At 36.4% G+C, this 13,173-nt stretch overlaps 1 protein-coding gene across 1 annotated transcript; it reads left to right on the top strand.

The window, feature by feature from the left end:
• The first annotated feature begins 214 nt into the window (after nucleotides 1-214).
• LOC144436615 (serine/threonine-protein kinase Nek8-like) lies at nucleotides 215-12,481 on the top strand. The gene is made up of 15 exons (XM_078125439.1): nucleotides 215-374; nucleotides 1,008-1,213; nucleotides 2,026-2,081; nucleotides 2,717-2,943; nucleotides 3,503-3,584; nucleotides 4,358-4,569; nucleotides 5,142-5,227; nucleotides 5,659-5,861; nucleotides 6,650-6,794; nucleotides 7,043-7,237; nucleotides 8,397-8,547; nucleotides 9,412-9,572; nucleotides 10,127-10,285; nucleotides 10,737-10,895; nucleotides 11,862-12,481. The coding sequence occupies exons 1-15, from the start codon at nucleotides 328-330 to the stop codon at nucleotides 11,882-11,884; spliced, it is 2,112 nt and encodes a 703-aa protein (XP_077981565.1). The 5' UTR covers nucleotides 215-327; the 3' UTR covers nucleotides 11,885-12,481.
• Nucleotides 12,482-13,173: the final 692 nt, after the last annotated feature.

Genomic DNA, 13,173 nt, shown 5'->3' on the forward strand with positions numbered 1-13,173 from the left:
TCCAATGTTTTATAAATGACAAATAAAATATCAAATCACAAGAAGTTCCAGATAGAATAAATTCTACTAAAAGAAGAATGTCTAAAATTCTCAGTTTAACGAACTAATTAAAGTTATATATAATAAGCGCTTTGCCCTTCCCACACGTACAAGATTTACTACTAGGCAAATCTCGGTGTGCCGTTGGTGGCGCTGTACAACGAAAATGGCGACCTACCCAAGTTGTCAATCCGTTCTATTCATACTGTAGTGTTCATTCATCTCGATTCACCGGAAATGTGAAGTCTTGCCAGTCATCTGTGTATTTGTATGCTGTAGGAGTTGATCATGGAGAAGTATGAGAAAATCAGAGTGGTCGGAAGAGGCGCATATGGGTAGGTTTTCACAGACATTCATGTAGTACATGTATGTTATGGTTCAAATGTCGAATCTAACGTAAATGTGTACATCGTTACTAAGCTGGCTGTGTTCCTTTTAATTTTGCCTTCTAATTATAGTTCTACCGCCATGATTTAGCCATATAGTTCCTCTACCTAGAGGGTCTTTGTTTAACCCAAGAATGCAAAACAGTGGAGAGACTGCAATGATTTATTTTTTGTAAATGGACAGATCATGGCGGAGTTCCATGTAGAAACACAAAGTCATTCGATCAACACGATGAGGACTTCAATGCATGAAACACAGCCCCTATATCCAATAATGCATGGTTCTCGATACATTAGTTTACATATACCTGTAGCCTTGAAGTTGAAGGACTAATGGACACTACACTTACTATTTGAGCTATCCTAACTGCCGTTTTTGAAGGAAAAAATTTTTTGATCGCCGCATTACTGAAGATTCTTTTGATTAATTTTGATCGAGTTATATATTGGTTGGTTGGTTTATTGATTGATTGATTGATTGATCGATTGATTGATTGCTTTTGAAGGGAACTGGGTCCCTCTGAGCTCTTAGTCTGACCGCGTACCATCATAACATCACACTGGTTTCCATTTCCCCAACAGTACTGTACACTTATGTCGAGTGAAGAGTGACAACAGACTTGTCATCATCAAACAGATTCCAGTAGAACAGATGAATAAAGATGAGAGACAGGCAGCCATTAATGAAGTCAAAGTCTTATCAATGTTAGACCATCCTAACATTATTGAATATTATGAAAACTTCCTGGAAGACAAAGCACTCATGATTGTCATGGAATATGCAGAAGGTAGGAAAGTTATTAATCTAAAAGGTTCAGTCATTGGTCCACTCATGTATTCACTCCGCTACATGGGAATATTACAGAAACAACGAAAGATTCTTTCATGCTAAAACATTATTTGAGAATCTGACAACATTGATACTTACCAATACTGTGCTCTTACCAAATATGGAGATATTATTCCATGATGTTTTCCTTCACTCAGCTGAGGATAATACAATGTATGAGTGACATGACAGACATTGTGACTTCATTGTCAAAGTCAAGTTGTGACATCCTTAACATCCTGAATGAAGGAAGATATATATGAGAACAATATACATTGTAATTGACCTTGTACCTGTGTAGGCAGAATACATGTAGAAGAAAAACCTTGGGAAAATAAAGGATGATTGTAAATATTTTATTTTGAATTATACAGTCATGTACAACCATCATGTATTCAAAACACCATAGATATGTGTATTCAATTATGTAGATGAACGTTTTCATGACGTCACACAACCAAGATATAAACCATGTATTTTTTGTTCAAACGTATACAACTAGTTTATGAGAGTACCCATTATATAAATTCAATTTGATAATTTTGTATTGAGATTCTATTTTGTTCCAAACACATACATTAAAGTAAAATTTATACCTGAAATTTTAGACTGAGCACTGTAGTATTTGGTCATCAGTGTGGTGTAGAAGAAACATTTTTCTCTATATACTTTTACCAATACAGATGAGATTAAAGGGTGATATGTTTTTTTTACGAGTATGTTGTATTTGACAATTTACTAACTTGGTTATTTTATTAATTAAACTTTCAGGTGGTACTTTATTTGAATATATACAACAAAGAGGTGACAATTTACTGGAAGAGGAGGTAAGAATACGTAAATGAACAAACACATGTAAATGTATATGTTTGTGTGAGTGGGTGAGAGAGAGACACACACACACACAGACAGTCAGTCAGACAGACAGACAGACAGACAGAGATAGTGACAGACTGAGAGACAGATGGATGACAGACAGGCAGGCAGAGAAAAAGAAAGCCCCTATTATATTTGTTGTTATATACAATAGAATAATCTGCAGCAAGATCCAACAAGATTATAAAGGATATCTGCATCATTTTTACGAACTCCTTCCCACAGGGAAATGTTTTAGTTCCTTTAAATGTAAGACAAACTGGTTTTTACACAGTTTCTTTCCAAAAGCAGTTCAAAACTGTCGCATTTGAATGTAGTGTTTTAAGATTTTATTTTTATGTCATAATACTGCATTTTTATCAGTCGTTAGTGATTATATGGTGTTTTTGTGGTGTCTTTTTTTGTATTTGAGTGTTTTTAGCAACGCCAAGGCACATTCCTCTCAATTCTATCGATTGGCAGTAAGGAATATTATTATTGTATCATTGTTATATCTCTGTAGCATCTTGTATTTGCCTTTCTTTTACCTCGTCTTATTTGCTCTAAATCTAACCAATAAGGATGTGTCTTTCTTTGTATTTTACAGGAAGTGCTTCGGTTGTTTGTTCAGACGCTATTTGCCTTACATCATGTGCATTCCAAACAAATTTTACACAGAGATTTAAAAACTCAAAATATTTTATTGAACAAAAGAAGGGTTGTGGTTAAGATTGGAGACTTTGGTATATCTAAGGTACTGAGTAGTAAAAGTAAAGCTTACACTGTAGTAGGAACACCGTGTTATATCTCACCAGAACTGTGTGAAGGAAAACCGTATCCTTTATCCACATGTAAACATTCGGACACACATAAACCCCCACAGATAAAGACAGACAGACAGACATACATACATACAGACATACATACATACATACATACATACATACATACATACATACATACAGACAGACAGACAGACAGACAGACAGACAGACAGACAGACAGACAGACAGACAGACAGACAGACATACATACATACATACATACATACATACATACATACATACATACATACATACACACACACACACATACAGACAGACAGACACAGACACACACATACATACATACATACATACATACATACATACATACATACCGGTACATACAGTATACACACATTTATTTTGAGTATTTTTTGTAAACTCTTGTCCAAATTTAACTGATTATATTCCTCAAATTATGATAAAATACATAGAAAACTCTATTGATTTACTTAGACTCTCTTCCTACTCTACCCCTCTCTAGTGTCAGCTTTCTAAAACTACTAAACACTTATTGTACAGTATGTATATGAATATATATAATATTATTACCTTAACTACTACTTCAGATATAACCAGAAAAGTGATATCTGGGCATTAGGGTGTGTATTGTATGAATTAGCAAGTCTGAAGAGAGCCTTTGAAGCTGCTGTAAGTTATATTTACAGCTAAAATGATGTTGGTTTGGTGTTTGACTCATGTAACATGATATTTTTACACACACTCAGACAACTTCAAATGCAAAAGAATTACATAGGTGCTGTGCATAGTGGGGATGTAGAATTACATGTAATCATAAAAATTGCAAGTTGATGATGTTGATTATCAGTTAGAAAGAACACAATTGAAGCCATTAAAATCATCAAGTCCATATAGTGTAATAGTTTCAGAAGAAGCCTGTTGTAAAAAAAATGGCAATGCTTTATCACTGCTGAACGTGATTGGATAACAGATCCTGTTGTGTCTCTGTTAATATCTAGACTTGAATTGTGTCCATCTTTCTGTCAGAAACATATCTGAGGAGTGAAACACCAAACCAACGTCATTTTTATCTGTATCAATATTTTGAGCTATTATTGATGATATACAGTATGTGTGGTATCCAAGATATAATTATCGTGATCAATAAAAAAAAATTCACATTTCACTATTGATTACTATTTACAAGAAGAAAGTTCTGTTGCACTGAATGTGAGTAACTTGGTTCAAAATTTCTTATGCTATACAATCTCAAAATGTACTACTGACTCAAAACTAGCAAAGATTCACATTTGTATTGTAGTACTTACACAAAGTCGTCATGCTAACATGAATTTCATGTTAACATGACGACCAAACTGCAGACTTAAGAAAGAAAATGACAAGGTTGGCAAACTTAAGCTTTGTTGAACACTAACATATGTGCACCATATTTCTCTCCACAGAATTTACCTGCCTTAGTTTTAAAAATCATGCGAGGGACATTTTCTCCAATCTCTGACCACTACAGTGAAGATTTACGAAAGTTAATACTTAGTATGTTACACCTAGATCCTAGTAAAAGACCTACTATCAATCAAATCATGGCTGAACCCATTGTTATCAATGCACTGCTTGATTTACATACAGATATAGGAAGAGTATCAGTTGCAGCAAAGTAAGTCAAAGACATCTACTCGTTTAATCTTTATCTGTTTAGACAGCGTTGAAGGGGGAGCTCAAGCAACAAGACCACGCCCATAGCAACAGCCAAATGATAGCATATATCGTAAAGATAGCAACATGGTTGGATAGGCAACTGGATAGTCATTCACCAAATGAACACTTATTGTTAGCATGGATAATCATTTTTAAAAACTGTACAGTTGTGCTACAACGCCATTGGTGGTATTTTATTAACAAATACACTCATGTAGTGTTTTGTAAGGTGATTGTGTCGGTACTTCATACTAACTCACAAATCCTAATAAATACAATGTTCTACTACATGCATTTGATCACCATGGACAGCATGTATAATCAATAATAGAGGTGATGTGACCAAAGCACCCCTGGTTTCATTGTCCAGGTACTGAACATCAGTGTTCCCTCCAACTCATAGGCCAATTGGTATACAATGTGCATAATGTACATAATCAACTTATCCAGTGACATATGTGTATGTATTGCTACATTATTTGTATTCACCAAGTAAAACTTTGTATACTACTGGCCATGGTTTAATTTCAGAGTTCAAAGACCTTTGTCTGCGTACACATCTGGGATGAGACACAAAGGTGGAAGACTGAACAGTGCAAGGTCACCTTCACACAAGAGTGAGTACATGTACAGAACAGTAGAGTAGGGGAAATACAATCATAATGTATAAAGAGAGGCACTCACATCCTACCCTCACCCCATCAATTTTATCATTTATCTGCCCCTCCTCTTCCACTAATACTAATCTATCTCCCTCCCCCTCCCCCATGCCATTTGTCTTCTTTTTTCTGTACATCTTCAAGTTCATGATTTGACCATAGGTATAGCACACAAGGTTGATTGAGAATGTTCTTGAAGGAGTCACAATCTGTGCAATGTATCAAATTTATTCAATGACTGAATGAATAAATGACTGAATGAATAAATGAATGAATGGATGAATAAATGAACAAATGGATGAATGAATGAAAGTAAACATAAAGTGTAAAATTTCCAATTTTAAATCTTTCTTGCTCATACATAAATGTGTGTTGTAATTTTGATACAGGTTCAGTCAGTAGTATTGTCCTTGACTCCAGTGGAGGACTGTCAAAGCCACCAGCTCTGTCTTCTGTCTTCTGTTGGGGTAATGGGATCAGCTTTCCTGTCAAATTACCCTTACCACATAGTGACACACAGGTTGCACAGGTATCCACTGGAAGAACACAGAAAGCTGGAGTTACTAAGAGTGGAAGACTTATCATATGGGAGGTAAGTTCAGACTGGTTTAAGCCAGTTTTGTAAGAATTCAAGAGAATAGAATACATGACATGGGAGGTAAGCATCAGTCCAAACTGGTTTCAGCCAGTTTTGTGTGTTTGGTAAATTAAAATATGAGATTAGAAGTATACAAAACTGGTTTAAACTGGTTTTGCAGAAGATACATGTAGATATGGGAACTGCACCAAACTGTTGTAATCCAGTGTCACACTTGTGGCACACCAAACTGATTTTACAAGGATATTGTAGCTGAGGCAATCTATGGTATGGCAACCACACCAAACTGGTTTAGACTGGTTTCACAAGGGTGTGCTAGAAGATGCTAGCAATACAATGTTTGATAAGTACATCTAGGTCCAAACTGGTTTCAACAAGTTTCATTTGAGCATAGTGCATAACAACATATTGTACAGGAGATGCAATTTAACCATAGACTTTATATATGTTATATTGTGAAATCATAGTATATGTAAGAAGTACAATGTAGGCCAAAACTAGCTAGTGTGATCTCCCAAAGTGCAAACTTTTATATGTAAATAATGAATGTGCATTGAATAATGTACTTTTAAACCACCAAGTGAGAGAGTGTTTATTGTCCAAATTTGACTATTATTAAAGACTGTATGTGTAACAAAGAAATTCTAAATGAAATACACAATCTCTAATATCAAGGCTTTGTGTGCAAGCTGAGAGAAGCTTTTGTTAGTGTTATAGAAAAAAACTAACAATGTATAGCATGACAAAACATTGAAGGGTCTTTACTTTTTTAATTTTTGCAGACTTCATCAGTTAGCAATGACACAACACTGCCAGGTTCATTAGAACAACAAGTACCAACATTCTCAGCTAGATTCTTAGAAGGACAATCAGGTGTTACTATACGACATGTATCATGTGGTGATCTATTCACAGCATGTCTCACAGGTAATGTAATCTCACGTTCTATGTATCATGTGTTCATCTATTCACAGCATGTCTCACAGGTAATGTAATCTCACATTCTATGTATCATGTGGTGATCTATTCACAGCATGTCTCACAGGTAATGTAATCTAACGTTCTATGTATCATGTGGTGATCTATTCACAGCATATCTCACAGGTAATGTAATCTCACGTTCTATGTATCATGTGGTGATCTATTCACAGCATGTAATATTTTGTTTCTTACAGACAGGGGCATTTTAATGACTTACGGTAGTGGTGCCAATGGTTGTCTAGGACATGGTAATTATCACGATGTCACACAAGCCAAGATTGTAGAGGCTCTCTTAGGTTTTGAAGTGATTTTAGTGTCATGTGGTACTTCCCATGTGATTGCTATAACCAATGACCATGAAGTATTTGCATGGGGCAGAGGAGATAATGGTAAGATTATTTTCTTTTTTCTCAAAATACAAATTTGTGTACTGTCAAATCAAAGGCTATGTACAACACATGTATCAGTGATTACTCACATTGATGAGCACGCATAGTAATGGTATTTGCACTACTTCACTGCAATACAGAAATATTGTACATTCATGTATGTGAGTATGCAAATTAACATGCTGTCATTCCATATACAGTACAATGAACATGAAATAACATTAAATTTCAGTTGTATTCTATGAAATTTATTGTTTTCTGATAAACATTAAATTTTGTAATATCAACAGAATATATATGACTGCCTGTGTGGATACTCTGGGTTTTTTGCCATCTTGCTTGCAGTGTTTTCTGTTGCACTTATTGTGCCCATAAAATATGGCTGTAGAGAACACTGCAGCAGTCAAGTACCCCAAGTATGACACATTGCAAGTCACATGTTAGAAACAGAGAAAGTAAACAAATGAATTGAATTAATAACACTTGCCTTGGCACGACATGGTGGAGGAGCAGAGACTTGTATTACATTTTGTGGTTTGATAAGAACAGTTTTATGGCCTCTTTATGTGTACATGAAGTGCCAGGAGAACTGGAAATTTGTTTGTGAATGTGAACTATTATGCAGAGGCCATACAACTGTTCTTATCAAATGATGGAATGTAATACTTGTATCTGTACTTCCAACATGCTGTACCAAGTGTTATTACATCCAATTCAGTTGGTTGCTTTCCCTGTTTGTTGTCCGCAGTCAGATGTCTGCGGTGTGAAAGACAACATGCTAATAAAGACACACATGGTATTTAGATGTAAATCTAGTGTATGTCCAGGGGATCACTCCCTCCTTCTAAGTAGCACTTAGCATGTTCACTGCCCCATGATGTGCTCACTAACAGAATAAGTCACATTGTATGGGGAGGTTCTTGTACATTGTACATCTTGGAACAGACAAGCTAGCATCCTCTACAAGGCACCTAACACAATTATGTAGTCAATGTAATTTACCACTAAATTACTCAAATTAGAGCTTTGTCAATTGTTGTAGAGAATATACAAGTATATAATTATCTGAATATCCAAAGTACCTTCCCCTTGGAAAACAAATATGAAATCTTGTCATGGTACAATTTCTTAATCTATGTCTATTATTTGCCTGCATCAGGTCGTCTTGGTCTTGATAGCCAGGAATCCTTCAATTCACCACAACCAGTGATGTTACCAGATCCTTACCAAGCTAAGTCTATACACTGTGGGGTAGATTGTTCTATGCTGGTTACTACAGATGGTTCTCTACTAGTTTGTGGTAGTAACAGGTAAGAATTTAGTTATATTGTGGTGTAGATTGTTATATGGTAGTTAGTACAAATGGATCTCTACTAGTTTGTGGTAGTAACAGGTAAGAATTTAGTTATATTGTGGTGTAGATTGTTCTATGCTGGTTACTACGGATGGTTCTCTACTAGTTTGTGGTCGTAACAGGTAAGAATTTAGTTATATTGTGGTGTAGATTGTTCTATGCTGGTTACTACAGATGGATCTCTACTAGTTTGTGGTAGTAACAGGTAAGAATTTAGTTATATTGTGGTGTAGATTGTTCTATGCAGGTTACTACGGATGGTTCTCTACTAGTTTGTGGTAGTAACAGGTAAGAATTTAGTTATATTGTGGTGTAGATTGTTATATGCTAGTTAGTACAAATGGATCTCTACTAGTTTGTGGTAGTAACAGGTAAGAATTTAGTTACTATTATGGTGTAGATTGTTCTATGCTGGTTACTACAGATGGATCTCTACTGGTCTGTGGTAGTAACTGTAAAGTTCATTTTGTACTGTGGGTGTACCAAAGAGTTAGTGTGTATGTTTGTTTGTGTGGTTGTGTGTGTGTCACTTTGTGTGTGTGTGTGTGTGTGTGTGTGTGCGCGTGTGCATGTTATTTTGCATGTACATGTATATGGGTATGACCATGAAGTCTCTACTCATACCACCATGTGACTGACAGTTGTGTGTGTCGGGGTACTTCTGCAAGGGTGATTATGCTCATGCATTTGTATGTTTGAAAATAATCAAAATGTGTGCCAGTACACAAATGTTGACTTGATTTCAAACAACTACTGATTGTCTTAACACTGACAACTGTATGCAATGTAATTCATCTTGTTTTATCATATCTATATTCAGGTACAACAAAATGGGATTAGATTACATTGATTCTACAGGTCGTAGTTCATCAAGACAAGTTGAAGAAGTTCATTCATTTACACCAGTTGTCTCAGAACCTCTGGCTAGGCTGTCAATCAAAACAGTTGCCATAGGAACATCACATGCTGCAGTTGTTACAGGTATGCAAATCTTCAGAATCTGATATACATTTAATGATTTCACATAAAAACAGATAACAGTACATCTGTTGTGTGGATATAATAATCACCCCCTGTTATCAAAGTAGTGTAAACTATGGACATCCCCAAATTATGCACTGCAAGATCATGGAAGTCATTAGAAACACTACTATAATGTGCACATAATTAAACCAACACCCATTCAATTTTATTATAATATGCATGTTTTCAACGCTGGAACAAACTCTGACATGTATTTTAACACATACACACATGGATACTGGGATCGGCCATTTCTCTTCATGTGACAATATTATTATGATATTGTCATTCAAAGATTACTAAAGCATGGCAGCCTTGATGGCAAGGACAGTGTTTGCACCATTCTTTCTCAATACAGGGGGGAGAACACTGAAATATTTTCAAAAACACGTTCCAGTTACAGCTAAGTGCACCTTTAAGCCAGCAATAAGGTCTCAGTTACATACAGATTGTGTCACTTTGAGGTATGGCTTAAAATAATGATTCTCACATTCAAAATTGAACTCTTGTAGATGAAGGTGAATGTTACACATTTGGTTCAAATCAGTTTGGTCAGCTGGGTCATAATCAGAATGGCCAAACTAGACGTCCTGGTCTTGTAAACCTACCAGATGGTACTAGAATCATAGACGTGGCATGTGGGGATACGTTTACAGTGGCCATAGGAGCAGGTAGGTCCGATTTCAGACTCAGAGTCTGATTAATATTCACAGATCAAAAGACAACTAAGACTCATAAGAGTAAGACTTTGATTCATATTCAGATCCTGAAATACAAGTTGTCATCAGAAGAATCAAACTAAGATTCCGATATGTATTCAGATCTTAAACTTAGTATTTATCACAAGAATCAAAGTGAGTTTCTGATTCATATTCATATTCAGATCTCAATCTTACAAACTAATATGGTCATGGCTTCACAGAGTTAATTTCTGATTCATAGTTTACAGAGGAAGTAAGATTCTTATTCAGATTCATATTCAAATTTTAAAGGTAGAAGCTATAATCACAAGACTTTGATTTAGGTTCTGAACTGTCTTTCAGAAAATGATCTGAATATTATTATTTTGCATATATTTGTCAAATGAATTATTTTTATACTAATAGAACATTTCTCTTTTAGATGGTGAGGTGTTCTCCTGTGGTAAATCAGCTAGAGGTCGACTTGGACGAAGAGAAGACCAGACTCAACTATTAAAACAACTAGAATTCCATGATGAAGATCCATTTAGTGTCACCTCAGTGTCATGTAGTCATGGTACCACACTTCTGTCAACAAAACGTAAGTTCTAAGGTGCCCCCTCCCCCACCCTCATGAAGATCCATTTAGTGTCACCTCAGAGTCGTGTAGCCATGGTACCACACTTCTGTCAACAAAACGTAAGTTATACTTTGCCGCCTTACCCACCCCCATCCCTCCCCAACCCTTATGAAGATCCATTTAGTGTCACCTCAGTGTCATGTAGTCATGGTACCACACTTCTGTCAACAAAACGTAAGTTCTAAGGTGCCCCCTCCCCCACCCTCATGAAGATCCATTTAGTGTCACCTCAGTGTCGTGTAGCCATGGTACCACACTTCTGTCAACAAAACGTAAGTTATACTTTGCCGCCTTACCCACCCCCATCCCTCCCCAACCCTTATGAAGATCCATTTAGTGTCACCTCAGTGTCATGTAGTCATGGTACCACACTTCTGTCAACAAAACGTAAGTTATACTTTGCCGCCTTACCCACCCCCATCCCTCCCCAACCCTCATGAAGATCCATTTAGTGTCACCTCAGTGTCATGTAGTCATGGTACCACACTTCTGTCAACAAAACGTAAGTTATACTGCACCCCCTTACCCACCCCCATCCCTCCCCAACCCTTATGAAGATCCATTTAGTGTCACCTCAGTGTCGTGTAGTCATGGTACCACACTTCTGTCAACAAAACGTAAGTTATACTGTTTTGTAGTCATTGTGCCACACTTTCTATCAACAAAAGAATAAGTTTTACAATACCCCTTGTAATTTTGTAATCAAATATTTGAGATATTTATGTTGCTGTACATACATGTACACAATTTACTAACAAATGACTAATCTGTAATGCTTAATACATAGCTGTTTACAGACATCAACCCATCAGTGTACTCTACAATCCATCATTACTAGTATTTTTCATAGGGACAAAAAGTATCAAGAATTATATGTATATATATATAAACTGTCTAATATGTTGACTGTCTGTTTTGTTTCTCCAGCTATTCCATCCATTGATATGTGAAGACAGCTGACAGCATTTTATTCTCAGTACCCGCAGACTCTCACCACTGGGGAGCTCTACTATAAGACCGTCAAGACGAGACTCTGGGGAAACGTAATCCCAACAGTCATCTGCACCAGATCTTTCTCCCAGAGCAGTGCACTCTAGGGAATACTTCATGTCCAACTTCGCACACTCAATGATCCAGGTCCTTTGCAACAGGTTTGCATATCTCAAAATGAATAATACATCTTAATGATGAAGAATGGGCATCGTAAGCCCATTCTCCTTTATTTGGAAGAAATGTAGTGTGTGACTTCCAGTGCAACTGACTTGGGATTATGTTCTCCCAGACTCGCATCTGGGTGATCTTGTAGTGGAGACCCCAGCAGTCAAAGTCTGGGTAACCGAGACTAACAGAATTTAACCTACCTGTGTCAACTCAGCCATACTGATGATGTATCCAGGGACTCATATGCTTTCCTCGTTCAGTCACCACATTTTATATACATATACTGCTCATGACAATTTCTCTAGGCTAACTAAGAATCTATGTTTTTAAGAAAACACAAACAATGTATTGTAATTACATTGTACAGCAGAAATTATAATAACGTTCAGTTTTAATGATCAAACATGTTTGATAATGGCCACATATAAACAAGTAACATCAACATCTGTGCAAGTACATGTAGTAGTAATATTTCACAGCGGATAGGCACAACTAGAGCCATACTATAAGGGGCGATGTGAGCTATTACAAGGTTGCCACTGATTGGAAAATATACATATACTTTATCACTCATTAACAATTCAGCCAACAGATGTGTTTGTTTTCTTTGTTTTCTAACCAATCAGAATGAACCTTATGAAGTACTTCACATTACATGTATCTGAACTAGACACTTGAGCAGCTGGGTCATTTGAATATTGTGCCCACTGTTTATAGTGTAAATGTGGTAGCATTCATCCATCATTGATATCATTATTATTACCATTATTATTAGATATGTAATCCCTTGCTGACTTACATCACTCGGTAGAATTCCAATCAAATCTCAACTTACCAGGGCTCGAAATTCCCGCCGGCCCAGCGGCCCAGGGCAGGTGAAAAGTGGTGCTGGGCCGGTAAAATTTATGCATACCTGCCCAGTTGGGCCGGCGCTTTTTTTTGGAATACTTTATTATAAACTGCTTATTCTAATTTGGTTAATAATTGTTATCGCAATCGTTTTGGGGTTTTATTTTTCGGAGTGTCTGGTGACAAGCACTTGTCAGCAGCATATTGTTCTCGTGACAAGCGCCTGGTC

This window comes from Glandiceps talaboti, chromosome 6 (genome assembly GCF_964340395.1).
Source record: "Glandiceps talaboti chromosome 6, keGlaTala1.1, whole genome shotgun sequence".
NCBI classification, from domain to species: Eukaryota; Metazoa; Hemichordata; class Enteropneusta; family Spengelidae; genus Glandiceps; species Glandiceps talaboti.

Excerpts from the sequence above, each read along its gene's own strand:
- LOC144436615 (XM_078125439.1), top strand. The coding sequence starts at position 328 with ATGGAGAAGTATGAGAAAATCAGAGTGGTCGGAAGAGGCGCATATGG. Across the intron at positions 2,944-3,502 it reads GAACTGTGTGAAGGAAAACC|ATATAACCAGAAAAGTGATA; the intron begins GTATCCTTTATC and ends CTACTACTTCAG. Across the intron at positions 6,795-7,042 it reads ATTCACAGCATGTCTCACAG|ACAGGGGCATTTTAATGACT; the intron begins GTAATGTAATCT and ends TGTTTCTTACAG.